The following is a 26,486-nucleotide window of genomic DNA, read 5'->3' on the forward strand; positions in this document are numbered from 1 at the left end:
TTTTTGGCTGTGTTGGGTCTTCGTTGCTGAGTGCAGGCTTTCTCCAGTTGCGGCGAGTGGGGGCTACGTACGCTTCGTTGTGGTGCACGGGCTTCTCATTGCAGTGGCTTCTCTTGTTGTGGAGCACGGGCTCTACGCGCTCGGGCTTCAGTAGTGTGGCACGTGGACTCAGCAGTTGTGGCTTGCGGGCTCTAGAGCGCAGGCTCAGTAGTTGTGGTGCATGGGCTTAGTTGCTCTGCAGCATGAAATTATGTAGGGCTTTTTTTTTTTTTTTTTTTTTTGCGGTACGCGGGCCTCTCACTGTTGTGGCCTCTCCCGTTGCGGAGCACAGGCTCTGGATGCACAGGCTCAGCAGCCATGGCTCACAGGCCTAGCTTCTCCGTGGCATGTGGAATCTTCCCCAACCGGGGCATGAACCCGTGTCGCCTGCATCGGCAGGCAGACTCTCAACCACTGCGCCACCAGGGAAGCCCTATGTAAGGCTTTTGAAGAATTATTTTTTTAAAGGTGTAACCATGAAATTCCTAATGTGCATTTCATGCATAATACATAGTATAATGGCATTAGTTGTGAGAAGTGTGGGTGTTAGTATGTCTGAAATACGTACAATTGTGTGCCCCTTTAGAAGAAAAAAGAATACAAACTACAAAACATTTAGTCCATTCTTCCTGCTAGGATTATTGCAACTGCAAGATGCTGCTGACTCTGGATTGTGACCAAATGACAGAAAATCCTGGACTTGTTCATTTGTAAGATGGAGATTGTGGTATTTCTGTTCTTCTAAGATTGATCTCCATAAAGGGGCAGTCAGGCTGATTTGCAGAACCTATCGCTTAATTGAATAATAGCTGTTTATTCCTGCTTACTCTTCTGAATAGTGAGAAGGAAGCTCAGAGACACTCTGAGTGCTGCCACTTCTTCAGAGCCATCTGTAGTTCTCTAGTCTTCAGGTCTAGTGAAGGGAGAAAGGGAGGCAGGAGGTTGGAGAGTGGATGATGTGTTCTGCCCACTCCTGGTTTTCTTAACCTGAGACAATTTTCTCAGTTCAACAATCAGAGCATTCCATGGTTGCTTGACTTTTTTTGTTAGAGCACAAAGGCCGGGTAATTGTAGTTTATGAACCAAATATGTGGAGAGCATATTGTTCTTAATACTCTATATTTTATTTATCACATACCTGCATTCCTCTAAACTTTCCTCTAAACTGAGTTAAAAAATGAAAGAAGAAATCTGAAAATACTATCATTAAACCATGGCTATAATTTCTATTCTGTCAGTCATCCATTTCTTCATTTTTGCACTAATAATGAATAATTTTAAAATTCCTTAAAGATGCAACCTGCATTTAATACAGTAAATATTGCTGAAATTAGGAAAGTAGCACAGTGGTTTCTACTTTCAGGTGTTTATGATATATGAAAACAGAGACATTTTAAAATAGGGCAAAATGCTTCAATGAGACTTTTGACATGTACTATTTTTTTTTTTATAATGTTACTCTCTTGCCTAATTTTATTTATTTATTTATTTATTTTGCGGTACGCAGGCCTCTCACTGTTGTGGCCTCTCCCGTTGCGGAGCACAGGCTTCGGACGCGCAGGCCCAGCGGCCATGGCTCATGGGCCCAGCCGCTCCGCGGCATGTGGGATCTTCCTGGACCGGGGCACGAACCCGTGTCCCCTGCATAGGCAGGCGGAATCTCAACCCCTGCACCACCAGGGAAGCCCTGACATGTACTATTAATATCAGTTACTTTTCCTTTTGGTTCTCTGCAAGTAACAGAAAATAATGAACTCAGCTGCCATAAATCATGAGGAATATTTATTATTTTACAAAACATGAAATCCCGTGGCAGAACGATTCCAGGGGACTTCCCTGGCGGTCCAGTGGTTAAAACTGCGCTTCCACTGCAGGGGGCCTGGGTTCTACCCCTGGTTGGGGAACTAAGAGGCCACATGCTGCAAGGTGTGGCCAAAGAAGAAAAAAACAGAAAACGATTCCAGGCTTGCTTCACTCTGCAGTAGCTCAGTGTTACCATATTGTAGTTTCTATACTGCCATCTTGAGCATAATAACTTAGTTATTAAGCTAAGCTTTCTTTATGGCAGCAAAAAGCCTTCTGCAGGCTCAGTCATCACTTCCAGATTTGACAGCGTCCAGAGGAGGAAGACTATTTTCCATATATCTATGGCTTTTTTTCCCCCTCATTTTTACTACCAAAATTTCAAACACAGAAAATCTGAGAAAACTATATTATTAACACCCTTGAATATCTAATACTAGGTTCTACAATTAACATTTTCTTATATTTATGTCACATCTTTAGCCATCTGTCCTTTTACCCACTTCTCAATTTTTCTTAGTTTTTTTAAAAAATAAATTTCTTTCTTTTTATTTATTTATAATTTTTGGCTGTGTTGGGTCTTCGTTGCTGTGTGCGGGCTTTCTCTCGTTAGAGCGAGTGGGGGCTACTCTTCGTTGTGGTGCGCGGGCTTCTCATTGCAGTGGCTTCTCTTGTTGTGGAGCACAGGCTCTTGGCACGCAGCCTTCAGTAGTTGTGGCTTGCAGGCTCTAGAGCGCAGGCTCAGTAGTTGTGGTGCACGGGCTTAGTTGCTCCGTGGCATGTGGGATCTTCCCAGACCAGGGCTGGAAACCGTGTCCCCTGCATTGGCAGGGGGATTCTTAACCACTGCGCCACCAGGGAAGCCCTTTCTTAGTTTTTTGATACATTTCAGAATACGTTGCAGCATCAGCACATTTCACTTCAGTGTGCACATGATTAACACTAGTTCAAAATTTTTTTAAATAAAACATTTGTAAGTAAACTATAGTGAAATGTACAGATCCTGAGTGTACCATTTGATGAGTTTTGACAAATGCATGTAAGTTGTGAAACCCAAACCTCTGTTAAGGTATAACCTCAGAAATTTCCCTCAGTCTCTGCCACCACTTTTTAAATTTTTTCCCCAACTTTACCTGTTTTAGAATTCCAGATAAATGGAACCATACATTATGGACGGTTTTGTGTCAGGTATCTTTGACTCTGCATATATTTTTGAATTTTCATCCATGTTGGATGTAACAGCTCTTCCCTTTTATTGCTGAGTAATACTCCAGTGTATAAGTATATCATAGTTTTTTCAGTCATTTCTGTTGGTCACCTGGACTACTTCCAGCTTTTTGGCTGTTTTAACCATCCCAAAGGATTCACCATAATCAGGATACAGAATAGTTCCCTCACCCCCCAAGACTCCCTTGTCCTATCCCTATGCAGAGTAACTCTAAGGTTATCTTTTCTCTTGTACATAGCCCCTGGAAACCACTGATGTGCTCTTATAAGAATGTTTATAAATGCAGTCATACATTATACAGCTTTTTGCAGTTGGCTTTTTTTTCACTTAGCATGATGGCTTTGAGATTCATTCAAGTTGTTGCATTGTTCTTTTTATTATCTAATAGTATGTTTTGTGTGGATGTACTCTGTGTATTTATCTGTTGAAGGACATTTGGGTTGTTTCTAGTTTTAGACAATTATGAATAGAGCTGCTATTAAATATGTAAGTCCAGATTTTTGTGTGAACATTTCATTTCTCAAGGGTAGATAACCAGGAATGGGATAGCTGGGTCATATGGTAAGTTGATTTAGATATGATTTTCTTTGTATTCTCCTTCGGGTTTACCGCCTTCTAGAATCTGTAAATTTATGTCTTGCGTCTAATTTGGGAACTACTTGACTGTTATTTCTTTTTTAAAAATAATTAATTAATTAATTTGGTTGCACTGGGTCTTAGTTGCGGGAGGCAGGCTCCTTAGTTGTGGCATGCGAACTGTTAGTCGTGGCATGCATGTGAGATCTAGTTCCCTTACCAGGGATTGAACCTGGGCCCCCTGCACTGGGAGTGTGGAGTCTTATCCACTGTGCCACCAGGGAAGTCCTTTGACTGTTATTTCTTGATTGATTGATTGTTTTACTGCCCTATTCTCTCCTCTCTTTTTGGGACTCCAATTGTGTGTATGTTCAGCCTTTTGATTCTGTCTCACGTATCACTGATACTATGTTCAGTCTTTATTTTACAATCTTTTTTCTTTCTAAGACTGAATAATTTCTTTGACTCTGTCTTAAGTTCACTGTGTGTTTTTGGCCATCTCTTATCTGCTAATAATAAGCCCATTCAGTGAATTTTTTAATTCAATTTTTTTTTTAGTTCTAGAATTTCCTGTGGGCTCTCTTTTATATTTTACTGATTCGCTAATTCAATTTCCTAGCCATTCATTATAAGCATTTAAAAGTTTTTTTCCTTGATCACAATTATAATAGTTGCTTTAAAATCTTTGACTTTTAATTATAATGTCTTGGTCATCTGAAGTCAGTTTCTATTATCTTTTCTTTTGATTTTGTTTTATAGTTTTCTGTTTCTTTGTATGTCTAGTAATTTTGGTTTGTATACTGGCCTTTGTGAATGATACCTTGTAGAGTCTGAATTCTCTTATGTTTTATTTAAGGTTTTGTTTTTTTTTTTAAATAGGGTATTAACTTGGCTGGATCCGTATTTGAAACTGTCTTTCTTGTTGGGCAACCTCTGAAATTTCTAATAATTTCTTTCAGCCAGAGCTGGGCTACTTGGATTCTGCCCCATGTGTGTATAGTTTAGGTGTCAGATATTTGGGAAGCGTTTTTTTTGTTTTTTGTTTTTAATTTTATTCCTTCCTTTCTCCCTCCCTTACTCGTTTCTGCACCCGGGTTTTCTCTAGTTGCAGTGAGCGGGGGCTTTGTTGCGGTGTGGTGGCTTCTTTTGTTGCGGAGCACGGGCTCTAGACGCGTGAGTTTCAGTACTTGCGGCATGTGGGCTCAGTAGTTGTGGTGCGTGGGCTCTAGGGTTCATGGGCTTCAGTAGTTGTGGTGCATGGGCTTAGTTGCTCCACGGCATGTGGGATCTTCCCGGACCCAGGCTCGAACCCATGTCCCCTACATTGGCAGGCAGATTCTTAACTACTGCGCCACCAGGGAAGTCCTTGGACAGTGTTTTTATGCACTGTTGGACGTGCCTGCTCTGTTGTTCTTTCTGGGATTTATCCCGTCTTTTCTGGTCCTGAGTTTATCCTGAATGCTTTCTTCTTGTTTGTTCTTGTCAGTAAGACTGTTTCTATTCACGTTTCGACTTCCCTACCTGGGCTGCTCAGGGCCCACTCCCAAACAGAAAGTTTAAAATAAAGAAGTAAAATCCTGTAAACTCAACCAGTGCCATTGCATTCTTCCAGGTGTCAACTCCCTTCCAGGTTCTGCCTTCTTTTAGTCACTCTCTGGTGCCTTCAGGTAGTTAGTTCTTTATATTTTGTCCAGAATTCGTAGTTGTTACCCACAGGAGGGTTAGTCTATAAGATTTTCCCCTACCTTGATGTAAATGTATATTTTTTTATAAATGTAAGGAAATTTTACCCCATAATCCCCTGTCTGTACTTCTTTTATATTTTTGGTCAGAATTGCTTCACATGTTTATGCCTAATTCATTCAAAGACAAGGGAATGACAAATAGTTCTTAATGTATTATCCTTGCACCCCTGAGGTTTCTGAGATTTTCAGGGGTTTCATGAAGTCAAAAATATTTCCATAATAACCCCACCAAGTTATTTGCCTTTTTCACTTTCATTCTTTCATCAGTGTATACGTAGTATAGCTTTCTAGAGGTTGCACAGCGTGTTAAATTGCAACAGATTGAATGCAGAAGATATGAGACTCCAACTATCTTCTATTAAGCCAGACATCAAAGAGATTTGCAAAACTGTGAAGTGCCTTATTTTTATTGTTTTGGAAAAGTTACTTTTCACAAAAATATATTTTTTTAGCATGTAATTGTTTTATTATTTTTAAATAAGTTAATAAATATTTAAAATTTTCCTCAGTTCTAGTTTCTAATACATTAAATATTGATAGAGATGACCTAGATAAACTAAAGCTCTCTGGGTCTGGTTCTTATTAATTTTAAGAGTGCACAGACAACCTGAGCACAGAAAGTTTGAGAAGGGCTAGTTTACACTAATCATTACTCACTTCCTAAGACTGAGAATTAGGCTCATCTCTGGTTTAATATATGTGACCATGTGTTGGGTGGATAACAAAATTGAGGTTATGTTAAAAAGGAAGAGGGTTAATGGTTGCTGCCATTAACTACTAACTCTACTGCACGTATGTGTCAGGATACCTCAGTCTACACTAAAAGTTGTGGTATTTTAAAATTATAAACATAATGTATATTGTTACTGATTCCACTAATTTTTCTTATGAGGTTTTTGGGTACAATGTTGGATCCTAGTTTCTTTGAGATAAGATCCAAATATTTTCCATAATTCAATCTTTGAAGAGTACATTTAAAACTTTAGGTGATATAAATTAATATTGATAAATATTTAGCTGCCAAATGTTCTGTATATGTTAAACACAGGTTTTATATGGAATGTTAGAATATCTCTTGCTGCAAAAATGAATTTCAAGGTTTGAGAATTTATCCCATTCCCTTCTCTGATTACTAGAGATTCCCAGGTACCCCATCATAAAGTATATTTGTGGCCTGGACATTTTGTAAAAGAACATTTTGGTATTTTATGCTCTGCTTTGTCACTCATCCTGAGGCTCTTTGAGTAACAAATTTTAAAGAGAGATCCAGTTGGGTACTTTTTAAGCAGTGTACCATAAACTTTAATGTGCATATGTGGATCTTGTGGATCTTGTTAAAATGCAGAATCTGACTCAGTAGTCTGGGGGTAGGATCTGAGATTCTCCATTTCTAACAAGCTCTCATGTGATGCTGCTCCTGGTCCCTGGGACAAAACTGTGAGGAGCAAGGCTCTAAATAACCTATGAGAGAATTAGAAAGATCTGAATCCTGTCAATATAGGCTGAATGTACCTGCCTTTTTCCCATTTGCCCCTATAAGAGATACAGGTTAGTGATTCTGAGGTTGGGCTTCTGGAGTGATAAGCCTTATATGTAAGAAAGGCGGCAAAACAGGGCAGATTTGGAGTTCGTAAATAGCTTTTGATCTTGCCGTTAAATTTCCGTAGTCTTTTTTTTTTTAATTTTTTATTGAAATGTAGTTGATTTACAGTGTTGAGTTTCAGGTGCATAGCAAAATTATTCAGTTATACATTATATCTATTCTCTTTTAGATTCTTTTCAATTATAGGTTATTATAAGATGTTGAGTATAGTTTCCTATGCTATACTGTAGATCCTTGTTGGTTATCTATTTTATATATAGTAGTGTGTATATTTTAATCCCAAACTCCTAATTTATCACTCCTCACCAACCCCCCGCCAAGTCTTTTACTTTCTATATGGTAGTTGTTGGACATGTGGTCAATATAAGTTGGATTTGTTCTTTACCCCGTGTTTAACTTCTTTGTCTGAATGTCAGAGGAAATGGAAAATTTAACTTGAATATGTGGTTTTACAACTCTTTAATTTACTTGCAGGCATTGATCAATATGACAGAGATAGCATCATAAATGATTTTAAGAATGGGACCTGCAAACTTCTTGTTGCTACGTCTGTTGCTGCCCGAGGCCTAGATGTGAAACATCTGATTCTTGTAGTAAATTATAGCTGCCCCAACCATTATGAGGATTATGTGCACAGAGCAGGACGGACTGGAAGAGCAGGCAACAAAGTAAAAATAATTGCTTTTAAAGTTGATTTCTATTATGTTAAAATACAAGTGTTTCTTTATGATTATAAAGAGATAATAGGAGTTATGGGGACATTCTGAAAATCCTTCATCATCAGAGTATAGGGAATAGTTGATGTTCATCATTTATATACATATACGTGTCTTAAGTGCTGTTCTCTGTAGGCAGATAGTGTTAACCATTTGTGTCCCCAAAAGGTATTTTTCCCCACCTAAAAATTTCTGTATATACATACATGCATATAGTTCAAGATCTTTCATTGCTTTTTTTAAAATAAGGGATCATGAAATACACTCAGCCCACACCTATCACCCCTGTTCTCACCCCCCTATACACATGAATATTATTTGCTTTTTTGACTTAACTGTATTCTGTTAAGTATATAGTTCTAACTCTTTCTTTTTGAAGGCAGCACTGATGGAAGCACTGATGGTGATATATTTGATATTACAACCATGGACATTTCTACATACTGAAGCAATAATAGTATTAATAGGTTATATTTATGGAGTATTTATTAAATGCCCACCACTGTTCTGAGTGCTTTACATATACCATCTCATTTTATTCTCACAAATTCCCTTTGAGGTAGATAATATTACCCCTTTTAACAGATGAGAAAAGTTGAGGCACACTGACATTGTTACTTGACAAATTTACATAGCTAATAAGTAGTGATGGCATTTATTCTTTTAACCTGAGTTATTCTGTGGATTTGGGAAACTTTTTGTGTAAAGGGCCAGGTAGTTAAAATTGTAGCCTTTTTGGACCACACGCAGTCTCTGTCACATCGTGTGTGTGTGTGTGTGTACTTGTGTACACAACCCTAAAAAATGTAATACCACTTTTAGTTCATGGATTGTATAAAAGTAGGCCATGGGTCAAATCTGGTAACTAGGTACTCCTGAAATAAAATATTAAATCATGTTTTAAAATTTATAACAGTTCACTGGTAGGGTAGAGCGTTTTGTGAAGATGGCAATCTAATTGTAGTTTGCTATTCCTCTACTTAAAACTCCAGTCTTTCTCTTGCCTGAACCAAAAAGCTGCTGGGGACACCTGCATCCTTAGGCTTTAGAGAATCCCAGGGAAGTGATATAGCTGACTTCATTTTTGTATATGTTAAAAACATATCAGATATACATGTGTGTATGTTTTTACATCTTTTAATTGGTCTTTAAAAAATATGGGAAGCTGTATTCTAGGACGTTAACACAGGTTAGCTGGGGTAGAGAGGTGCAGTAGGTAGTGGAGGAAGGGAATGCAAGCAAAAAGGGAGAAATAAGGTATATTAAAGTTAATACTTATGACAGTGGAGTTGTACATTTATGTAAAAATCACATGTATTTCCCTTTATGCATAAAGAGATTAGAAATTTTCTGGTTTTGCTTATTTTTAAATATTAAACTTAGGTATTTCACTTTGAACCATTAAAGAATTTAGTAGGACTCTTGTGGTCTTTGAAATTCTTTAGTAATGGAGTCATCTTAAAGAGGGTATATTAGGTGACTCAGATTTTATCTTATTTGTGATCTAAGGAGGATTCATCTTGTTAGTGTTTAATAGTATCACTTTTTCATCATTCACTAGGGCTTCGCCTATACTTTCATCACAGAAGATCAGGCTCGGTATGCTGGTGACATAATTAAAGCCCTTGAATTGTCAGGGACTGCAGTGCCACCTGATCTAGAGAAACTTTGGAGTGATTTCAAAGATCAACAGAAAGCTGTGAGTTTTTTAAGTCTCATTTTTATGCAAGTCATTGTGTTCTAGATCTTGAATATTTAATACCTGTAAATCTTGATAGGATTATTTTCACTTATCTCTTTAGCGAGGAAGGGAAAGGAGTGAAAACAAAATGCTCCCTTTTGCTTCAACTTAGTATTTTTTGTAGTCTACATAGGGTTCCTTTTTCTCACATGCTAGATGAAATGTTTTTGTTACATTGTCAACACCGCCTTGAAAAATATTTAATTGCCATAAATTCCTGAATATTAAAGTTTTTTATTATGAAATTAACTTTCTTGTTTTTCCTTGAAAGGAAGGGAAAATAATTAAAAAGAGTAGTGGGTTCTCTGGTAAGGGATTCAAGTTTGATGAAACAGAACAAGCTTTGGCAAATGAGAGAAAGAAGTTACAAAAAGCTGCTCTTGGTCTTCAAGATTCGGATGATGAGGATGCTGCAGTTGATGTAAGTATTGTTCTAAGCCTTATTCTTACCAGTTGAATCAATTATTCCTTTGGTACTGGAGGTTTTAGCATAGGCTTGTTTAGTTAGCAAGTTACTGGAAACTTTTCGTTGTGTACCCTTCTCAGTTTTTTTCTGTGTATACAGACGTATTCACATATGCCTGTATTTCTGTAATTTCATAAAAATGAGATCATACTGCTTTATAATCTTTACAATAGTCCTATGTTGAAGTCTTCCCTTTTAGTAAATTCACTCTTATGCTGTTCTTTGGTTACATATTTCATTATATGGATGTTCCACTGTTTAATGAATCAAATCCCTATTTTTGAATATATGGAAACAAACATGTTTGTTTCCATGTATTTTTTATTTGGAATATACTTTACTGTACTTCATCGCTCATTCTTGAACATTAAACCTTGCACATTCGTTGCATTAAGTCTTGAGGATGAATGTATAAATGGAATTGCTAGGCCAAAGGGTATATCTAATTTGGTCTTAAAACGTTGTTAGATTGTTCTCCTGCAAGGTGAGTACCAGTTTGCACTCACAATAGTGTTATATAAGAGTGCCTGGCTCCCTGTATCTTTAACATCATTGGTACTAATATTGTTTTTTAATCTTTTACAATTTAGTTGTTATACAGCATCCTTAGTAATAATAATAGTCAACATTTATTGAGTTCTACTAAGTGCCATGTCCTGTGCAAAGTGCTTTACAGGGATTATTTCATTTACTTCCTCACAATAGCTAGATGAGTGGATACTCAGAGTATTCCCATTTTATAATTGAGGAGACTGAGGCTTAGAAAGAAATAACCTTTTCAGATTTGCATAGCTGTTAAGGGGAGGAGCTGGGATCTATACCCATTCTGTTCTTACTTCAAAGCCCATGTTCTTAGCTTACGGAATTATTTGTAATCCAGTGAAAAGGGACCCTGAGGACTCAGCAAGTTAAGGGTTTCCCAGAGTGTTCTTTGGAGCCTTAATCCCAGGATCTTGAGCTTTAGATGTTTTCATTATAAAATAATTTTGGAAAATCTGCCTAGTATATACCACTATTAGTGGTATCCTATCAAAGGATGTGAAAAGTCATTAATAAAATAATCTTATTTAACTTTATTTGACACAGAAATCTTCCAACATATTTGATATTTGATCATAGAACTTTTTTTTTGTTGTTTTTGAAACATACCCTGTTAAACCTTAGCTCAGAACACAATTTAGGAAATCAGGAATTCAGTCTAATCTTGTCATTTCAGGAAATGACCACACTGGCTGTTAAGCACAGCCGGGACCAGACCAAGGTCTCCTATTAACTCTAGGCCGTTTCTTACTAGCATACCATACTGGCTTAAAATTCAATTAAGTCAATATTTTAGTTATTTGTTACCATGTAACAAATCAATCCAAAACTTAGTAGGTTAAAACAGTAAACATTTATTATCTCATGATTCCTGAGGGTTAGGAAATCAGGAGAAGTTTAGCCAAGTAGTTCTTACTTAGGGTCTCATGAGGTTGCAGTCAAGCTGCTGTCCCAGGTTGCAGTTATCTGAAGGCTTCACTGATGCAGGACCATCTTCTTCCAAGATGGCTCAGTCACTTTAATGTTGGTAGGATGCCTCTGTTCTTCACTCTGCATTTGTGTCCTTACAGCATGGCAGCTGGCTCCCCCAGAATGAGTGATCCAAGAGAGAGCAAAGAGGAAGCCTTAGTACCTTTTATGACTAGTCTCTGAAGTTACATACTGGCTTTTCCACTTTTTTTTTTGTCTGTTAGAATCAAATCACTAAGTCCAGGCCACTTTTAAGGGGAGGCTCCACCTCTTGGAGGGAAGAGTATTAAAGAATATGTGGGATTGTTTTTAAAACCACCTCAGATTTTTATGTTACTTAAACATTTTTTAAAAATCTCATAATGAAATATGTTGATTTTTTCCTTCGTGTTAAAATATTATATGTTTTGTAAAAAAAGAGCAATACTGAAGTGAATAAAGTTAAAAGTAAAGTTACCCCTGTCACCTAGCTCCATGTACCTTCCCCATTCCTGATTTATGCATTTGTTTTGGATTTTAACGCCATGTATGCTGTTTAATTTAAAAGGGTTATTTAAATGTTAGTTTAAAAGTAGTTGGTAACTCAAACCCCTTAGTAGATAACAAATATTTTAAAAAGAAGATAAGTTGTCTGTTTCCATTTCAGTAAAAGGTCTTTCTAAATTAACCTAATTAATTTTAAACCCTGAAAAAAGCTTGCTCTTCATTTGAGATTTAAAATATTAGCCTAATTTTCAGCATTGCTCTTGCTTTGATGGGGAAACCAACCTTCATTTCTTTCCTTCCTTGAAGGAAAAAAAACAATAAAGGCTTTTTTTCCTGATTCTCTTACCCAGTTTTTTAGATAAATCCAATTGCATTTTTGAAGTTGGGAAGAAATTTAGGAACCCTGTTGCAGCATTTCCCCTGGGAACCACTGACTGTATTTTTAGGTGTCCACTGGTCTTGAGTTATTGCCCTTGTCCAGCCTCTTTCATTGCAGTGTATGTAATTTGGCCTTAAGGCCTTGGCCCTGGAGCAACTCAGCTGCATCAAATTGTCTGCTCTGTCTTGATAGCACATGTTCTTCATTTACTGAATTGGGATGTATCTGTACCACTCAGGAGTCTGCTGAAGTGGTTCTTGCAGCCTTGTATCTCTGTTTCTTTCTTTCCTTCCTTCCTCCCTCCTTCCCTCCCTCTCTCCCCTCTCCTCCCTTTCCTTTCCCCTTCTCCTCCTCTTCTCCCTCTATAAATTGGTATTTTTAATTAGATTTTTACTAATCCTTTTTCTTCTTGTTTAGATTGATGAGCAAATTGAAAGCATGTTTAATTCAAAGAAGAGAGTGAAGGATATGGCTGCTCCTGGAACATCTAGTGTTCCAGCTCCAACTGCAGGAAATGCTGAGAAGTTAGAAATTGCAAAGAGATTGGCTCTTAGAATCAATGCTCAGAAGAATTTGGGGATTGAGTCTCAGGTATTAAGTAATTTGTTCCAAGTCTTAGTACTTTTTGTAAGTTCTTTGATTTAAATGCTTTTCAGGAATTATGGCAGCACAAGTGAACAAGAAGTTATTTTAGACACTGAGGTAGTAAGCATTTAACATTATTCTCAATACAGAATTCTTTAATTATTATATTTGGGTGATTTCTCTAGTGTGGTTAACTGAGGTCTTAATGCCTAGTCTGGAAGGCCTAACTGTTAAGCATGTTAACCATGGATAATTTTATAAAGTAGTATTCTGATTGATCTTAACAAAATCCTAAAGAAAGAACTCTCTTTCTTTCTTTTCTGTTTATATTAGGTGGGTTATTGGGCACACAAACAATACCTTGGAAGTATGAATATCCAGTTACATAACTGAAACTAACATGGGTTTAGACAGTGGGAAAATGTGTTAAATATTTCACTTGCCTTGTTTCTCTTGGGAGTTTTTTGGTTAACTTAATTTTTTTTTTGAAGTATAGTTGATTTATAGTGTTGTGATAGTTTTTGCTGTACAGCAAAGTGATTCAGTTGTACATATATATATATACTTTTTTCCATTATGGTTTATTACAGGATATTGAATATAGTTCCCTCTGCTATACAATAGGACCTTCTTTACCCATTCTCTATATAATAGTTTGCATCTGCTAATCCCAAACTCCCAATCCATCCCTCCCCCAGCCCCCTCCCCCTTGGCAACCATAAACAAGTCTGTTCTCTATGTCTGAGTCTGTTTCTGTTTTGTAGATAGGTTCATTTGTGTCATATTTTAGATTCCACATATAAGTAATATCATATGGTATTTGTCTTTCTCTTCCTGACTTACTTTGCTTAGTATGATAATCTCTAGGTTCATCATGTTGCTGCAAATGGCATTATTTCATTCTTTTTTATGGCTGAGTAGTATTCCATTGTGTATGTATATATGTACATATGTGTGTGTGTGTATGTGTGTTTGTATACACATACCACATCTTCTTTATCCATTCATGGACATTTAGGTTGTTTCCATGTCCTAGCTATTGTAAATAGTGCTGCTATGAACATAAGGGTGCATGTATCTTTTTGAATTATAGTTTTGTCCAGATATATGCCCAGGAGTGGGATTGCTGGATCATATGGCAACTCTACTTTTAGTTTTTTGATGAACCTCCATACTGTTCTCCATAGTTGCTGCACCAGTTTACATTCCCACCAACAGTGTAGGAGGGTTCCCTTTTCTCCACACCCTCTCCAGCATTTTGGTTAACTTAATTTTAAACTAATGTTAAATTTTCATAGCATTCCTAAAGAACAATTTGTTAATTTTGACAGTATTTTTAAGATTTTGAGAGTTTGGGGACCTGCAGGGCCCTGTGTCCAGTAGCCTGTATAGGTTCAGGTCTCTAGTGTCCAAGTGGGATGACCAAGCTAGAGGCCAGTGGGCTGACCCAGTGAGGCAGCCACAATCAAGGCTCAGAGCCTTGGGTCTCTGCATCTGTTTTAGTTAGCCAGTGAGTTACTATAAATTGTTTACTGTACTCAAGCCTGTGCCTCTTCTGACAACAGGGACACAGCACCTCACCTAATATTCTCTTGGATTATTGCTACTAATAACTATTGTGAAAACAAATGGCTCTAACTTTTCGCTGTTGTTAGAAGAGCTTGTGGTGTGAGTCGTGTATTACCCACAGAAGAATTATCTCTGCGTTAGGCACATAGTAAAATTAAGTTCAAATTTAAAAAAATGTGTTGAGTAAAATCATTTACTGTAATTTATAGAATGTTGGGTTGGTCCATGGGGGAAGGAAGAGCTCAGTGGTGGTAGTGGGCAAAGATTCTGATTCAGAGGAAAACTCCTAGTAGCCACAAAGTATGTAAATGATTTTAGAAATATTATACTATATTTGATATCAAGAGTTACCTAATTATGTATGATTCAGTAGAGTTTTTAATGTAGAATTGAATATTATTGTTTTCTCATCACGTAAGGGAGATATATTAAACTGTCTGTTATAAATATATGCTGTTAAATTGCACTTACGGGTAGCACTTTACATTAGAAAGATGCTTTTAGTTAGTGGCTTTCCAGAGAATACTTTGTGGTGGGATATTTGGTCTTGTCTCTGCTCTCATTTGAGATTTGACTGTAGGTCTTCTTTAACTGCAGGATGTGATGCAGCAGGCCACCAATGCAATTCTTAGAGGTGGCACCATCCTGGCTCCCACTGTCTCTGCAAAAACCATTGCAGAGCAACTTGCCGAAAAGATCAATGCCAAGCTTAATTATGTGCCTTTGGAGAAACAAGAAGAGGAGAGACAGGATGGTGGACAGAATGAATCTTTTAAGAGATATGAAGAAGAATTAGAGATCAATGACTTCCCACAGGCAAGTAACAGATTTAAACTTTTTTTTTTTTTTTATTGTAGAGTAGAAACTCCTATTTTAGGAGCGAAAATGCCTTGTTTAAAACCCATGAACATTTAAATGGCTGCTTTACTTTTTATCTAGATGGGGAGACAACACTAGAAATTCCATATTTATGATTATGTTCTAGTTACATTAGAATCTAAATGAATTTATGATGCAGGTATTAATTATAATCTTAATATTGACCATAATATGATTTAGTTAACCTATTCTTTGTCAGTACATCAGGTTTCTTTATTCTGTTGTAAAGTGATTTTCCCCCCACTCTTTTTTATTTTATTTTTTTAACATCTTTATTGGAGTATAATTGTCCCCCCACTCTTTATTTCATAGACTGCTAGGTGGAAAGTTACCTCTAAGGAAGCTCTTCAGAGAATCAGTGAATATTCTGAAGCTGCAATTACAATCAGAGGAACATACTTCCCACCTGGCAAAGAACCCAAGGAAGGAGAGCGGAAAATTTACTTGGCAATTGAAAGTATGTACTGTTCGTTCTGTTTCAATCTTGAGTTAGATCACAGTTGATATAGATGTAATAGACACAGAAAGAATATGAGGTCAGTTCTAGAGAGGACTGAAAATGAGGAACACCTATAAGAAAAAAAATAGTTTCATCTATCACTGTGGTCTTTATTTAGAAGTTTAGTACATATATAGAGGTGAATGATCTGTGTTTGGGACTCTTTCAGTTTTGACAATTTGGTCAAATTGAAAATCACTCTATAAGAAAACATGTATTTTCAGGACTGGTTTGTTTATGCTTCCAGTAAGTAGAACGTTCAGGCCGAAGTTTAGGTTAGAAAGTAAATCAACTATATATAATAGTCCACTTAATGCTTGTTTATCCAAGCAAATGTTGCCTGTGATTTTATGCCTAAAAGTTCATACATACCTTTTTAAAAAGCAGGATAGGACAATTAATACCATAACTCACAGGGTATATTTATTTCTTTATTTTTGGCTGAGTTGGGTCTTCATTGCTTTGCGCGGGCTTTCTCTAGTTGTGGTCAACGGGGGCTACTCTTTGTTGCGGTGTGCAGGCTTCTCATTGCGGTGGTGTCTCTGATTGTGGAGCACGGGCTCTAGGCGGATGGGCTTCAGTAGTTGCAGCACGCGGGTTGTAGAGCACAGGCTCAGTAGTTATGGCGCACGGGCTTAGTTGCTCCACACATGTGGAATCTTCCCGGACCAGGGCTCGAACCCATGTCCCCTGCATTGGCAGGCAGATTCTTAACCACTGCGCCACCAAGGAAGTCCCTTAAAGGGTATAAGTAATGCGTTATCTAAGAGTGATCAGGTGTGTTTTTTAACCTTATTTTATACATTCATGAATGAATTCAAAAGACAGTTTCCAGTTTGATTTTTTTCCTACTTCGTTATGTACTGCATGGTAGATAACTTGTCTCTCTTCATTTATATTTAATTTGAACATTTTAATAATAGATTTTTAAGCATAGACCAGCCACAGATCCATTTCATCTACTTAATGAACTAAATATTTTTTGAACACTGGTGTTGTAGCTGTGAAGAGGTTTTACTCCATGTGTCATGTAAATCCAGGGTCTGCATATCTACTGCTTAAATGGCTTAGCTGGCTGCAAAGGAGCTCTCCCATACCTTGTATAATCTTAAACACCAGTCTAGTCCTTTGAGTTATACACATCACTTCTAACAAGGAAGCCTTACTTGATCTCATTTCACCACTCTGTAGCCCTTTACTTGCTTTGTTTTTCTTCACAGTACTCATTACGTAGAAATTATAGTATATTTTTACTTGTTTCTGTCTCCCCTACTAGAGCTCTGTGAATGCAGTGACTTTATCATCTTCTGTATTCCCAGTGTCTGACACATGGTAGGCACTTGATAAATTTTCTGAATAATGCATCTGATCATGCTCTAGAGCCACTTCTCTTCTGCACACAAAATATTATTTGACAGGCATATCCACGTGATCTCTCTAAAGCCGCACCGTCCAATAAAAACTCTGATGGCTGTGGAGCACTTGAAATACGGCCAGTGTGACCAAGAAATTTTAAATTTAATTTAATTTTTATTAACTTAAATCTAAATAGCCACATAGCTGATGGCTACTGAATTGGCTAGCTCAGCTCTAAAGTTTGTTGCTGGAAAGATCAATGGAAATACAAACTGAAAGTATATTGTAAATAAGGTTTATCACTAGTTAGTATTTTCTTGTTATATTTTGGCATTCCTTTGATTTTGGTGAGGACTTTATAACTGTATGTAAGTTCCTTACTGAAATAAATATAAACTAAAAATGATTTAAATATATATGAGGACTTTTTTTTTTTCTTGCGGTACGCGGGCCTCTCACTATTGTGGCCTCTCCCGTTGCGGAGCACAGGCTCCGGACGCGCAGGCTCAGCGGCCATGGCTCATGGGCCCAGCCACTCCGCGGCATGTGGGATCTGCCCGGACCGGGGCACGAACCCAGGCCCCCCGCATCGGCAGGCGGACTCTCAACCACTGCGCCACCAGGGAAGCCCGAGGACTTATTTTTCGGGTTTGATTCTTTCCTGGCCAAAACAAAGAATTTCACAGATGTGAAAGTAAATTAGTACTGTGCCTATTTACTTTACTTTTAACTGGTGACCTCAAATTGTTTTTGTGTGACTTCTTAACATAAAGACTACAAGAAGAGAAATGCACGTGCAGTGTGCATCTCATTTACCCTAAGTAGAAGTTGTTTCCTGGTCAAAATGCTTGATAGGATCAGAGTAAGTTAAAAAACAGAAAAGTTTTGTTACCAGGATTGAGCTGGGGTTTTGTTTTTTTCTCCTTTAATAAGGGTTTGCCTGGTTGATGTAAGGTTTTTATTAGTTTCTGAATTCTGATAAAATTGATTTTAATAGTTTTTGCAAGTTTATTCACTGCTTTTGTGGAGGGACAGGCTTTTGAAATTCCCTCCTGTGCCATTTTCACTGATGTCACTCTCACTTTCGGACTTTTTAAAATGAAGAATTGTGGCGAAGGTAAAACTCAGATATAGCCTTTATGTTTTCCATATTATTGAAATTCTACCTTTACAGTACAGTAATATTCATACATATGTTAAATGGTATGCAAAGAATGTGGGTCCAGAACTAGGCAAGTTATATTTTTTTGTTTGTGATTGTGACTTTGAGAAACTGGATCATATCTATTTCAAGTCAGGTTTTTAAATGGCACCCTTTTATGTATCCTGAAAGACTTTCGCTCTGCCAGTGACTCAGTGTGTTTCTGAATCATGTGACACTGTTCCTTATTGTGAGGCAAAATGCGGGTTGCTGGCACCTCAGCGTTCAAGGAGAGAAAATTACACTGAAATCTTTCTGCACTTGGAACTGGACAGCTCTCTCTTACTACTGTGTTCATTAGGCCATACAGGATGTCATTCAGTAGAATCTGATGATAAAACCTTTTGTAAACATGGAGTCATCCTTGTATATTCAGCTTGAATGTCATAGGTGTCATTTAAGCAAAACCAGTATTGTATTTTTTTTTGCAATAACATAACTGTAGTTTATTCTGAATATCTCTAAGATTTCAAAACCAGTATTTTAAATGACTGCCTTTTAAAGAGGTAAATCAGAGATGATTGTTTGCTTTGAAAAAGGATCCCATATATAATTCATTAATTTAAAGGTAATTATACTTATTTAGTGTAGTATAATTAATGTATTCCAGGTTTAATTTGTATATAACTTTATCAGAACATATCTCCTGTACTACCAAGTGAAGTGAAATGAGAAGCCCACAGCTTCTGCTGACTTTTTCATTCACCTAAAGTGGTTCTGGGTGCTTCTTTCCACTGTCAACTTGTATTTAGGAAGTAACATCTAATTTTTATAATCTAAGCAAGGTTTCTCTCCCCCAGTAAAAAGATAACCTTGTCAGAAATGAATCTTGAGAATTCTGGCAACATAAATATGCTAAATAAGAGCTGGAGATTGGTAATTAAAATGACCTAAAGCTTTGAGAATTTTCATAGATGATTAGATTTAAAGGATCTTTTAGTTTTTGAAACTCCAACCAAATCAACTGAATACTAATAGGATGAAAACAGGTGTTGGAAGGAGCCTAGTGTCATCTGTTTCTAGTTCTGTAATTGGAGGGACCCCACTGCCTGGCTCCTTAGAGGCTCTGTGTGGCTCAGCAGCTCCCGGCAGTGGGAAGGAGAACAGGAAGGACGTACGTGCCTAGCCAGCCTGTATAATTTATAGCCTGTTTTGTGACCCTCTGTTTTTACTAGTGGAGAATCCCTTAAAAGCAGCCAGAGTTGTTTTGGGACCAATGAAAGGAAATGCCACTTTTTCATGACAGCTTATAAACATATGTAACCTATTACCTAAATAAGCTGTGTCAGTCAAAAATTTAAACTGGTCCAAATGGTCAGGCTCTAACTAACGCAGGAAAATTGCTCTTCACTTGGAGCTGGGTGGGAGTATCATTTTCCTTCTTTTTAAAACAGCAGAGAATGTCAACAGGCTACACATCAACTCATGCCAAGTAGCATATTTTCCTCCTGAATTTCATTTTTTAAATAATTTTCATTCTGGCTTGGCTCTTGATTATACCCTTGGCTCCACGTTCATCTACCTTTCTTCCCTTCCAGCACCCACAGCTTTAAAATGTTTTGGTCAGTGGCTGGTCGAGGTGTAGGGCTTAGATTAGATAATGTTGCTCTGACTTCACAGCCGTACTCATGGCCCTTTCCTTCCTGTTGTTAAACTGTTTCTTTTTCTTCCTCCTCCTTCTCCTCCTCTTCTTTCTCCACTTCCTCCTCCTCCCCTCCCCCCTCCCATTTCTTTTCTTCCTCTTCTCCCTCCCACTCCTCCCTTCCTCCTTTCCTCTCCTCTCCTCTCTATGGGTTTGAAAAAGCATATCTAATAAGGGGGGAAATTTTCCCATTTCTTGTGAATTGTTTTCCTTATTTGATTTTCTTATATAAAATGATAAGAACAGGACTTCCCCAGTGGTTCAGTGGTTAAGACTTCGAGCTTCTACTGCAGGGGACATGGGTTCGATCTCTGATCGGGGAAGTTCCACATGCCATCATTTTTTTTTTAATGATAAAAACATAGTTCTCTACAACCCCGGTCTTCTTTTATTCTTTGACATTTCACTCCTAGTCCTTAATCTCTAGTCTGCTTCTTTGGTCCAGCTCTATTCCTTTTATAGGTGTGCACCGTGTTACCTCTCTAGACGTACCTACTTCCTGGCATTGTCCCCTGGCTTCAAATCCCTCCACACTTAGCCTTGATGGCTCTCTAATCTCCGTCTCTCCTCTACTTCTGCTCCTTGTTTCCATTGGCCTTACTGAAATTTCCAACTTGGTGTCCCCTGAGCACCTCAGCCACAACGATCTCAGAATCGAATTTCATCCACTATCACTGCTAATAGTAGCACCTGTTCTTCCTCTTGGATTCAGTATCTCCTTTATTACCTGTTATTTTCTTTACTTGCTGCTCAACTCTTAGCATCTTTGTTCCTCTTCTTCACCGTTCACATCTAGTCAGAAAAAACATCTTGTCCATTCTACCTTAAAAATGTGCTTTCAAGGGCTTCCCTGGTGGCGCAGTGGTTGAGAGTCCGCCTGCCGATGCAGGGGACACAGGTTCGTGCCCCGGTCCGGGAAAATCCCACATGCCGCAGAGCGGCTGGGCCCGTGAGCCATGGCCGCTGAGCCTGCGCGTCCGGAGCCTGTGCTCCGCAATGGGAGAGGCCACAACAGTGAGAGGCCCGTGTACCGCAAAAAAAAAAAAAAAAAAAAAAAAAAGTGCTTTCAGGGACTTCCCTGGTGGCCCAGTGGTTAAGACTCCACACTTCCGCTCCTGGGGGCAGGGGTTCAATTCCTTCTCAGGAAACTAAGATTCCACATGCCGCACACGTGGCCAAAAAAAAAAAATGTGCTCTCATGATGGTATGAACATAATCCTGTGAGAGCCCTGAGGGAAAAAACACTTAACCCCACCTGGAGAAGTTAGGAAAGATTCTTGGAAGAAGTGATATTTAAAAGTTGCTCTGGGGACTTCCCTGGTGACGCAGTGGTTAAGAATCTGCCTGCCAGTGCAGGGGACATGGGTTTGAGACCTGGTCTGGGATGATCCCACATGCTGTGGAGCAACTAAGCCCATGTGCCACAACTACCGAGCCTGCGCTCTAGAGCCCGCGAGCCACAACTACTGAAGCCCGCGCACCTAGAGCCTGTGCTCTGCAACAAGAGAAGCCACCACAATGAGAAGCCTGCACACTGCAGCGAAGAGTAAGTAGCCCCCGCTTGCCACAACTAGAGAAAGCCTGCGCACAGCAATGAAGACCCAATGCAGCGAAAAATAAATAAATAAAATTTTATTAAAAAAATAATAGGGCTTCCTTGGTGGCGCAGTGGTTGGGAGTCCGCCTGCCGATGCGGGGGGCCTAGGTTCGTGCCCCGGTCCGGGAAGATCCCACATGCCGCGGAGCGGCTGGGCCCGTGAGCCATGGCCGCTGAGCCTGCGCGTCCGGAGCCTGTGCTCCGCAACAGGAAAGGCCACAGCAGTGAGAGGCCCGCGTACCGCAAAAAAAAAAAAAGACACATCATTAAACATATTTTGGGAAAAAAAATTAGTAATAATAAAAGTTGCTCTGGTAGACTACTTACTACCTACTCATCTTGCTGTAATATCTTTACAAGTTTGTTTTTCTAGTAGCCCAAAAGATCATAAAGAGATGAATGAGTACTTTGTATAATGAATCTCTTATAGTAATAGCATACATGCTGGGTGCTTAATGTTTCTTGAATTTATAACTATACAAATGTCTTCAGCCTACCTCACCTCCTTGGCTATCTTGCTGTGTTCTTTCACACAGTTTTAAAATTTTTCAACCATGCTGTACCTCTCTTACTTTTCAGTAGTTAAGCATGACTTTCTTAATCTGTACCATTACACACATGATTCCCTTTGTAAAATACTTTTCATGTCATCTCTCCTCCTCCAACTTGGCTAGTCCTCCATTCATCTTTAAGACTTTGCTCAGGTGACACTTTTCCAAAACATTTGCTGACTTTAAAGAGCATAATAAACATCCAATAAATATTTGCTAAATAAATGAACCTAGGAAGTTATATTTTCCTTTTACTTTTTCTTCTTCTCTTCTGGACAAATTGCGAATTATCTTTTCTTTGCATACCAACATACCAAGAACTTGTAACACTAGTACCTCACTAACCTTAACATTCTTAACACTAACGTCACTGGCTACATTTGAAACTCTAAAAGTAATCGTAATAATAAGCAGCCATGATACAATGTAGATGATGTTCCACCAGGTATTGAAAGACTATCTTGGCAAGTAGTACAATGTTGCTGAAAGTCATGTACTGATCTCTATGCAGTGGATAAACATCCAGCATAAATCTAGTAATACAAATAATGTTCTCCACTCACTCACCAGGTGCCAATGAACTGGCTGTGCAGAAAGCAAAGGCAGAAATCACCAGGCTTATAAAAGAAGAACTGATCCGGCTGGTGAGTGAAAACCTCAAGGACTTATTTATTTGTTTTAGTAAATGTTTTATTGAACTATAATATAAATAAGAGAAGTAGACAAATGATATACATATAGTTTGATGAATTTTCACAAAATAAGCACACTGATGTGAACACTACCCAGTTGAAGAAATATAGAACATCACCAGTATCCCAGAAGCCCTGCTCATGCCCCTCCTTGTCACTATTCATTGCCCCCAAATGTAACATTATTCTGACTTTCAACATTGCAGATTAGTTTCGCCTAATTTTGAACTCCATATAAGTGGAATCAAATGCTGTGTACTCTTTTATATCTGATTTCTTTCACTCAACATTACTTTGAGGAAATCAGTAGTATTAAATAGTACAGTATTTAAGCATGTGAATATACCACAGTTAATTTATGTTTTAGACTTCGAGGTCGTTTTAGTTTTTGGTTTTTATGAATAATGCTTCTATGAACATTCTTCCATGTCTCTTTGGTACACGTTAATATATTATTTTCTTGAGTATATACCTTGGACTAGAATTGCTAGTTATAGGGTATGTGTAGTTTAGCAGAGTAGTTACACCAGTTTACATTACCTTCAGCAGTGTATGAAAATTCCAGTTTCTCTACATTTTTGCCAGTGTTTTTAAACTTAGGTGTTTTGAGTGTTTTTAAACTTTGATGAGGACTTAATTTGATTTTGGATAAAGCGGCCTTTTATAGACCACCTTTCCAAAGGAAGCAGACACATCCCTGTAAACTCTCCCTACAATGTGTACATTGGGATGAGGACCCTTTGAAAGGAAACTTTATCCTTTCTCTAAGAATGTGTTTTTGAGGGCTTTTCTAAAATTTCCCTTACAGAGCATTCTTTCGGGTGGATAAAAAATTTAAAGAATAGAAGGTACACAAAACAAGAGGGAAGAATAAAAACAACGTTTAAATCAAGTGACTTTCACCAAGCAGTGATAGAAAAAGAATGCCACCACCATTAAGTTGGTTCAGAACCGTTGTTAAGGAACAGTCGAGTGAACACAGGGAGATGATTGTTGAATAGTTCTTTCTTCCTCAATATAATATTAATATTTTTTATTTTAAATATCTGATAGTTTTATAAGTTTGTAAAGGAAATTACTTAACATATTTTTTCCCCTCCCTTTTACTGATCATATGCCTTTTATTTTCTCTTGTAGCAAAATTCATACCAACCAACAAATAAAGGAAGATACAAAGTCTTATAAAACATCTGGAAAAAACTTTTTACCTGTGCTGGTCTGTGATACATGTGGCAATTGTTGTCTGCAGTTTACAGTGTATTTTAAGTTAAGATTTTAAAAATTCTTTCTTGCTGATTTTTTTTTAAATACAAGAAACCAGTATTTGCTAATGAATTTTCTTTCAGTAAGTATCCCCAGAATTATCAAACTATATTTAAAGTTTTCATTAAAGTGCCCTTTAATGTAAATCTGGATAATATTCCAGAAGCGTAAGAAAATTAAAATATTTGGACTTTCCATTGAAGGAAATAAAGTATATAAGTCGCTAAGGGGCTATTCACCTTATCTTCTTGCAATGAAATTGTGATAATCTCCTCAGAAAAGGTAAAATTCTCTAATTTTGTGACCACCTTGAGCTTAAATCTTACTTGACTCAGTGGAACAATATGAACTATATTTAAGAATATTATAATAGAATTTTTACAAAATGCATTCACAGTTTTTGTTTCAATTTTTATTATCATGTATGGGCCATAGTTGGACTGGTTTTTGGTTTTGTAAAATTAAAAATTTGTAGTATAAGAATTTTTTGCATTCCTTTACGCTGCTAAGAGTTTTAGTATTTACTACTTTTAGGTTCCCCTAACAACCTCTGGCTCTGTGCCTAGCTACTAACTCTTTTCTAATCTTCCTTAAGAGAAAGTGATTTGTAGCCTATAAATATTAATATGATTGTTTTCTTCCCCTGAAAGTGTTCGTTTATGCATCTGTACATACAAACACCATACCAATCTGATTTTTCTTCAGGATTATTGAATAGGTTGTGAATTTTCTTTCTTAAAAAATGCATAATGGCACTCACATTTTAAACTTAGACTTTAAGCATTTCTCAGTGAAATTCAGTTCACAAAGAATCATAAATTATATTTTTGAGCCTTCAGATATATTTCCTGAATATTCTAATTTAAATTGCTATAATTGGATCACCTAATTTTTTTCAAGACTCCTGGTGTATTAGAACTTCATATTGTTGTCACTTCTTGAAAAAATAAAATTTTCAGGAATTAAATAGATGTATTTCTTAAATTAAAAGATATAGAAGTTCCCTTGAGTATTCTTGACTTAGAGTTTTTAAAAAAGAAAAAAACCAAAGAATATTATAGCTGTTAAATTATTTTAATAGTATGTTAGGTGGTTAAAGTGACAAGGAGTATCAATCATGATTTCTTCAATATAAAGTTATCCTTAATGAAAATCTAAGGTATAACTTGGAAATATTCTTGGATCCCTCACATATCCTCTTTTATTCTTAGAGGAAGAAAACAGACACAACACAGCAACAGAACCAAATAAACCATTTACTATAAGATTTCAGGCATATTGGGCTCCTCCCCCCTCCCCCATTTTATTTATATCCTTATTTTTGTTATCTAATGGTAGTTTGTTTCTTTTGATAGAATATGTTGCAGTTGCACATTGATGGCAATTGGTGCTCCCTTCAGCCTACTCCATCACTTTGAGATTCAGAGTTTTACATCATTTTAGCATTATTACCTTTATGTTTGTATATCTAGTTGTAATAAGCCACTGATAGTACTTTGTTAAAATGAAGCACATTTCTCTGTTATTACATTTTTTTTGTTTTGTTTTGTTTTGTTGTTGTATGCGGGCCTCTCGCTGTTGTGGCCTCTCCCGTTGCGGAGCACAGGCTCCGGACGCGCAGGCTCAGCGGCCATGGCCCACAGGCCTAGCTGCTCCGCGGCATGTGGGATCTTCCCGGACCGGGGCACGAACCCGTGTCCCCTGCATCGGCAGGTGGACTCTCAACCACTGCGCCACCAGGGAAGCCCCTGTTATTACATTTTTTTAGTGTCACACTCTTTGATTTTTAAGATTTGAATGACGTACCAGTTAATTTGTTTTTTTAATGCAATATCAATATTTGCTCATGTTTTCTAAATTCCTTATAAAATAAAGTTAATTTAGTCTGAGTTTTCCTAAAATTATCTTTGCTGAAATGTTTTCTGCTGTTTATCTAATTTTGTTTACATTGCTAGGCATGTGAGAGAGGTATTATACTCTCTGTATCTTTTTAAAAAAATTCTAGCAACACAAAATATATAGTTCTATCCAAAAATATCTTCCTGAAGAAGGCTCTTAGTCTTTAATGGTGTTTGTATTTGGCCTAAGATAGGCTGTAGGTGAAATAATGGGTCCATGTGCCAGTTGGTGTTTTATCACAGTGACACTCATTCTTAGAAAATGGAAGTATAGAATGAAATGATAACGGCTAGATTCTCTTCAACTCCTTTTAGACAGTTTATTATCTGATATATTCATACCTTACTAGCCTTGTTGGTATGCACGTTGTATTGAACTGGTAGTCACAGTATACCTGTGACTGCAGTCCTTCTTTTGAGGGAGGCATCCCCTATGTGCAAAGAAGTTTTTGTTTGAGCAGAA

At 37.5% G+C, this 26,486-nt stretch overlaps 1 protein-coding gene across 2 annotated transcripts in view; it reads left to right on the forward strand.

The window, feature by feature from the left end:
• Window positions 1-24,047, forward strand: part of DDX46 (DEAD-box helicase 46) — a 60,554-nt gene extending 36,507 nt beyond the window's left edge. Inside the window, exons 16-24 of one of the 2 annotated variants that reach the window (XM_065873928.1) lie at window positions 7,469-7,662; window positions 9,272-9,409; window positions 9,723-9,872; window positions 12,709-12,882; window positions 12,994-12,996; window positions 15,043-15,261; window positions 15,637-15,781; window positions 22,741-22,814; window positions 24,000-24,047. In XM_065873928.1, the coding sequence (XP_065730000.1) occupies window positions 7,469-7,662; window positions 9,272-9,409; window positions 9,723-9,872; window positions 12,709-12,882; window positions 12,994-12,996; window positions 15,043-15,261; window positions 15,637-15,781; window positions 22,741-22,814; window positions 24,000-24,047 (1,145 nt within the window). The remainder of the gene's footprint in view (window positions 1-7,468; window positions 7,663-9,271; window positions 9,410-9,722; window positions 9,873-12,708; window positions 12,883-12,993; window positions 12,997-15,042; window positions 15,262-15,636; window positions 15,782-22,740; window positions 22,815-23,999) is intronic. The other variant, XM_065873929.1, reaches the window with a different exon arrangement.
• Window positions 24,048-26,486: the final 2,439 nt, after the last annotated feature.

The sequence above is a fragment of the Phocoena phocoena genome, chromosome 3 (assembly GCF_963924675.1).
Source record: "Phocoena phocoena chromosome 3, mPhoPho1.1, whole genome shotgun sequence".
Classification (NCBI taxonomy): Eukaryota; Metazoa; Chordata; class Mammalia; order Artiodactyla; family Phocoenidae; genus Phocoena; species Phocoena phocoena.